The following is a 6,752-nucleotide window of genomic DNA, read 5'->3' on the forward strand; positions in this document are numbered from 1 at the left end:
TGCTCCAGATACCTGCTAATTAGTGCCAGTAACTCTAATGAATTAGCTGAGGTGAAGCCTAGCAGACAGCTAAATACCTAGTTAGCGTGCACCTGTCGCTTAGCAGGCCACCTGAATAATGAAAATTTGTTTTATGTCTGCTCTAAATTTGGGCATATGTGCAGTCACTCATTTTGGAGCCTTCCTCAAATAGTAGGCTGAGGAACTAAAGTTTCTTGTATGTGATTGCTTGCTTTATTCGTGAACCGCAGAGGTTGCTTCACTTCACTGACAGAATTTAAAAGGACAGAGCTACTATTATTTTTTAAAATTGTAATGCTTTAGGAAAACTTTGCTTTTTCTAACAGAAAATTATAGTTTGCAACAGTTAAAAAAAAGGATTCAATAACGACATGAAATCATTTTGAATGTCTTTAAGTGCACATTATTATTTGCTATATGGGCACTTTAAAAGTACATACAGTCTTGTGTGTGGCATGGCCCAGTGACCTTTACTTTCTCCCACAAGATAGTCAGTTGCAACAGTAAGCAGTTTCCTTTGGTTAGAAGCTGTAGGTGGGGATTAATGCCTTTACACTGACTGATCAGACATTGCCCGTGCCCCCAGAAGTCACCAGGGGAAGGTCTTCCAGCAAAGGAAACCCAAACTTATCCCATCAAGCAGAACACACCCAGTGTTAATGTCTTGTTTATCGTTCTCAAAGACACTGTAACACCATGTTAGATCAGGCTTAAGACACAAAGGCTGAAAATTGAATGTTTTGTTACAGCTTACATGTATGTGCACTTATTGCATGGGAAAGGGACAAACTTTACTGAGCTTTAGAGGCAGTAGGGTGTGTCCAAGATATTAATCTGTCAGCCCAAACTATGAAATACTTGACTGTCACCAACCAGTCTAAGCAAGTGATTTAATGTTTACAGGAATTTCCAGGTGATTTTGCAAGGATTTGTCAGAATGTTAACCCTTCCCAAAAATGTCTCTTGTCCTGCTGGGACTTGCTTCTGGTCTTACAGGAAATTGAACTGTGGCTTCATTTCTAATGTATTTCAACATTTTTTAAGGGACCATCACACTTCCACCAGCATCTTCCCACACATAGAAACAAAAAAGTAAAGAAATGTAGTAACAGAATTTGCTAACCCTTTCGTATTCTCCCAAAACTCCTGGCATGGTTTTCCCAGTTTGAGCAATAGAGTTTTGTTGTCCATGAATCATCTTGCATCAGGGTTCCTGCCACCTGTACTAATGCAAAACAAGCTGCAACAGGCTGTATTCATTCCTAGAGGTAGACTCATGCAGTCATTAAAGACAAGAACAGTGATGTGACTTGTGCACACGCTTTCAGTTAAATCCAGTCGAATTGTCTCTATTTAATTTCCTGCCTTCATTCCTGAAATATACGGGAGACCAGAATGAACTTTCCTCCCCTAATGAGCCAAATGCTATTTGTGCTGCATGTTTTGCTAGACACCATGGTACCCTGACGAAGGGAGTGTTTTATCAACATGCTGGTCATGCTTTGTTTCATTCCCAAGACGTTACTGCCAAGACATTATTCAACCAAAAGCTGATTTGGACACAGAACTCCTCCAAGGGTTGATAACGCCTGTTTATAGTCCAAGGTGACAAGAGAGTGAAGGAAGATAATTTCTGTCTGGTTATTTAGCCTGCTTGCCTGCCTCCCTGCACACACTGTACTCATTCCACATTTGGTTATTAGTTAAGTGCTGCTTCTGATTTTAGATAAGTGAGTGAAGTTCTTGTGTAGTTATGAGTAACATTCTTTTTTTCAAACCACATCCTGGCAACTCATTAGCTAAAACTTTGCTTTTATTACCATCTCCTTCCCAGGCAGGAAAAATGCCTTGAAGACAAGTAGCCTGGTGCCCACCTTCTCTTATAATGATGATAATGCCAATTTTCCAAGAAAAAAAGCAAACCAAGATGAGTTTGAAAATATAAAATATGATATATATGGTATATGAGGCTGATTCAGAGAGAATTGTGGGAAACTGGAGTAGATACAACAGGCAGTGTCCATATCACGACAGCGACTTCCTTTTTAAATGTTTCCTGTAAGACATGCAGGGGGGAAAACGGCTGATGATCCTCAACAGAGACCCTCTTTCCTCACATCCATTTAGTCACTGTCATGTGACAACTTCACCTAAATCTCACTACAACCCCACCCAAAAAGCACACACACACACATACACACAGTGAAGCCTCTGTAGGTGTCCGAGCAGAAATGACTCTCAAAACAGACTGAGAGAACATCAACACAGCCCCTTCAGAGGATTATTTTAAAAACAGTTGGATTTCTCACATGGGAACATGAACCTAAAGCTAAAGTGTAGATCCAGACTCGTTTTTGTCTCTACTAAGACTTGCAGTTTGACATTAACTGTAATGACCCTGATGCAGGCAGTACAACAGCCCAAACATTGTTGCTGTTTTGTATGACCTTGGACGATACCACTAGTCCTAAATTACTTGTTTACATTATGGTATCTCTACTTTATGGTAAATGTGAAAACTTGTCAAACTTTCTTTGCACGTTACAGTCTAAGACTCAGTGGTACTGCTATTGATGCATTATCTTTGCATCAATGGCATAAGAAACTCACAGGTCACACTGCAGTATGCTTTGATGAATGCTCCCATGCAAAATTACCAGAGCAATCCTGAACAGTTTGTGTTGACAAGCAGTGCCGTGTCTGTGTTTTCTCATCCTGCAGCCTGCTGGGAAGGAGAGGTCAAGCTGATTAGATAACTGCTGTGGAGAGGATCCTGCTGGGATCATGTGAGGGGTTTAATCCCTGACACAGTGACTTTGCACCGGCGTTTGACTTTTTTTCTTATACACAACCCATGAGATTAAGCAGCATACTTAGAAATTTTCAATAAAATGGCAAGTTGCATCAGTCACTGATACAGAAAGACAAAGGTGTGAAGCAATGTGCAAAATGTATGCTTATAAAAATATGAGACGTTTAAATCAGGTTTAAATATGTGACTTCCTGTATGGCTTCCTACATCACTGTTCTATCTGTGCTGACCTTTGCTTTGTCTATCAAGTGCTGTGAAAACCTGATGGTTAGAGTGCATTAGCTAATTACACAACCTTATACAGTCACGCACAGTGACAGATCCATAACGTGCCGTTGTGGTTTTTTGACTGTTACAATGTTGCTCAGTAAGCATGTGGTCATGTGTTCATGATGACGGCCTTCTGCGTAGATACTTGTTTGTCTTCATAACATCCCAGGTTTTTAATCCTGGCCTTGACTCAGTCACATGGCCTCAAAAGCGGAGATGGGGTATGGGGCGTATAAATAAAGTGCAGTCGACTGACCTTCGAATTCAGGCTATGTCAATAAAGTTAGGGGGCTGTGTGCTGGCTGTTCTCACATGCTGTGCGTGCTCCTCGCTCATGTCTTATCATCGGTGCAGTTGCTCACAGCAAGAGTGAGCATGTGTGAAAAATATTTCACAGGCTTTGTATTTACACAAATGTGTGAGCGATTATTTGTTATGCTGCCTGGCTGGTAGAAATGTAATCTCATGTTGAACAAAGACATCCTGATTCACTGTACAAATTGCACGATTCTGTGGCAGACCTCTGGGTTGTATTATAGTCACTTTGTGCCCTTGTAGATGAGGAAAATAAAATGTTCCAAGATGATAAAATGTAATCTCTATTTAACTTTAAAAAAGCCTAAATGGCATTCGTTGAACCCCTGTTGATCCTCTTACAGTGTTTAAACATTGATCATTTTGGCACACACAAGCTTTGATGTTCTTAATGCTTCTGAATACAACATTTCCTTGTATTTCTTTTACAAGTTGTTTGGTGACAAATTTTAAGAGTATGTTTTTGTCAGTTAGCAACAAAAACACTTCTTCTTTTTACCGATCTCCAAAAGACTTTCTGCTTCCACAATTGTACAACCTCTTTGCGTGCAAGACTAATCCTCGAAACATTTTTAGCAACAAGAGGTTTTGCTCTGTTTTGCTTGGTGCAGGATGCTACAACAGTTTTTAACTTTTTAGTCACCACTGGAACTGGAACTGGAAGTCCGATGTCACGACAGTTAAATGCAAATAAGCGTGTAATGTGCCAGTAACATATTTGTATATTCCGGAGCTGCCACGTTTAACAATACAAACCACAGAAATTTTTGCATTAAGAGCATGTTGTTGATTCAAATGACAAAAAGTTTCAGATGCAATCATTTGTTTTAGGTATTACATAACTTTTATTCATTGCTGTGGCATGAGTGCAGCATGAGGAACTCAGTCAGTGCATTTAAGGTCATTAAAGACATCGAGTCCAAACATGAAATACCAGCCAAACACAACAGGGCGCTTATGTGATCTATCTGTACATTTAAAGAAAAAAAAAGCCCTGCACATTTATAGCTTGATATACCTTTATGTTAATTAAATAGATAACAGTCTAAAGTTAGCACCACAACTTACCACGGAAATGTACAAACGCACAAGCATATGAAGCAGTCAGTTTCATAACTGTCCTGCTGTTCAGTGATCACTTTCCCTTAAACGTCATAGACGACTTTAATTGTGCTTTACATAATTACATTTAACTCCACAGGAAATGAAAATTAGAAAGTAGTAACATTAAAACCACAGTTGTGAAAAAGTTCATATGTTAATACTGCAAAACAGAGGCTGTGAAGACCAGATCCGGACATTTGCCCTGAGACTAAAACAGATAAAGCGCTCAACGAAACAAAAAAACAACAAAAAATCAGATCTGTCTTTTTTTTTAATGGATGGATGAGTTTTATCTTTTACCCTGGACGTAGTGACCCCATTTTCACACTGAAGACTCACCGTGAAAGACTTTAGCTTTTAGATGACTTAGACTACACTGCAGATTGGTGGTGGATTCTGAGTGCAGAGCCTCAGAGAACTTGCTGTCATATTTACAAGTGGTCTGAGACTTCCTCTTGAAGCTATTCTGAATGGTCTCTGAGGTGAAGTAATAAACAATGGGATCAAAGCAGCAGTTGGATACAGCAATGCAGAGGGCTACTGGATAGATGGTTCGAACCACCGACTCCTCATAACAGCCTCCTAAAATTTTAGTACGGACTAGAGCATAGAAAACCAGGTTTACATTGTAGGGGATGAAACAAAAACAGAAAATAGTAAGGTGCACGATTATCATACGCAGGATCTTTTTCTTGTTCATGTTCCCACCACGGCTGATAGTTTGGGGACGGCGCAGAGTCTGTAACACCATGATGGAGCAAAATACGTTGAGTAGCAAGGGGATGAGGAAGCCTACTGTCTCTATGAAAATCACCACTTTAGAGAGGGATGATTTCCACTGCTTGGATGAGAAATTCTCAAAGCAGTAAGTGGCATTTCCTTTTTCATTTGAGGTGGTATCCAACAAGAATCCTGTGGGGATACTGCCTGAAAGCACCAGCACCCATACACCAACACATACTATTTTAGCATTGCGCTTGGTCCTGAGCGTCCTTGAGCGAAAGGGGTGCACAATGGCCAAAAACCTGTCCACGCTAATGCAGGTGAGGAAGAGAATACTGCCATACATGTTGGTGTAGAAAAGTGACACAGACAATTTACAGAGAATCCCTCCAAAAGGCCAGTTCTGGTTGATGAAATAGAAGACCCGTAGCGGCAGGGTGAAGACAAACAGAAGGTCAGACAATACCAAGTTTATCATGTAGGTTGTGGTCTCATTCCTCATTTTCAGAGAGCAGGAGAATATATAGATGGCCACAACGTTGGTGATAAGTCCAACAACAAATACAATGCTGAAGACCGTACTGTATAGTGGATATTTGAACCCATCATTCTTGATGCATGAGTTGGATATTGAAGAGTTGTTGTACATTATCATTATCAGTTTTAAGATTGCAGGGATGGGAAGTGTTTGTTATGCAATAGCTCTTCAGGGAAAGGTATTTCCAGCACGATCAACTGACCATGAATGAATTATGAAGAAGAGAACAGTTCAGTACTGAGAGATGCTCAATCCATTAGAGCAACTTTTTTTTTTTTGTTCAACACAGCGGTGCATATTGCTGCATGTTTCCCTCCCTTTTCTGGATGTTATTTCGGGGGTTACCTCAGTTGAAAAGACCCCTCCCAGAGGACAGAGATCCAGGCTGGAGTGTCTTCCCCTCCCCCTGCCCTGTCTCTCGGCCAGACAGCACCCCACAAGTTAGAGGGTTAGCTTTACTTACTCAGATAAATCAGTCACATGAATGTGCCACCTTTTTGCTCTCAAGGTCCCAAATAATCACGAGCTGCTCAATCCACAAAGAGAGAAATGGGAAATCCACATTCAGGTCCATTAGAGAAGTGACCTCATGGCAGGATTCTTGTTCTTTGTCAAAACCCAGCCTTGTGGTTTTGTTCTTCTCAGCTCCGAATCAGTGAAGTCGTCATAAGCTTTCCATCTCCCACATGGTCATGACCACAAATGACCATGGTTCTTTCCAAGCAGAGCTCTCAGCGTGACAATTCAATGTGTTTTTGTCTTCTGTCTGCCCTCAGTTTCTCTTTCCTTTCCCTTCTTTGTTTTACTAACCTAGTTGCTCAACCAGTATCTCTCTCACTCCTCTTCATACAGCCTCGGGGTCTTTTGCTCACCACTCATCACACCACTCAGGCTCGACTACTCCTTTGTACCCGGCAGTTTTTTGCAGTTTGGGTAGAAGAGAGAGAAGCTGTAGTAACTCCTCCCACT

At 40.8% G+C, this 6,752-nt stretch overlaps 1 protein-coding gene across 1 annotated transcript; it reads right to left on the bottom strand.

Moving 5' to 3' along the window:
* Positions 1 to 4,239: 4,239 nt before the first annotated feature.
* lpar6a (lysophosphatidic acid receptor 6a) lies at positions 4,240 to 6,705 on the bottom strand. Its single transcript, XM_004560541.3, has one exon. The coding sequence runs from the start codon at positions 5,898 to 5,900 to the stop codon at positions 4,845 to 4,847; it is 1,056 nt and encodes a 351-aa protein (XP_004560598.1). The 5' UTR covers positions 5,901 to 6,705; the 3' UTR covers positions 4,240 to 4,844.
* Between the last annotated feature and the right edge of the window lie 47 nt (positions 6,706 to 6,752).

The sequence above is a fragment of the Maylandia zebra genome, linkage group LG14 (assembly GCF_041146795.1).
Source record: "Maylandia zebra isolate NMK-2024a linkage group LG14, Mzebra_GT3a, whole genome shotgun sequence".
NCBI classification, from domain to species: Eukaryota; Metazoa; Chordata; class Actinopteri; order Cichliformes; family Cichlidae; genus Maylandia; species Maylandia zebra.

What these genes read in the sequence shown, in the direction of transcription:
- lpar6a (XM_004560541.3), bottom strand. Translation starts at nt 5,900, where the DNA reads ATGATAATGTACAACAACTCTTCAATATCCAACTCATGCATCAAGAAT.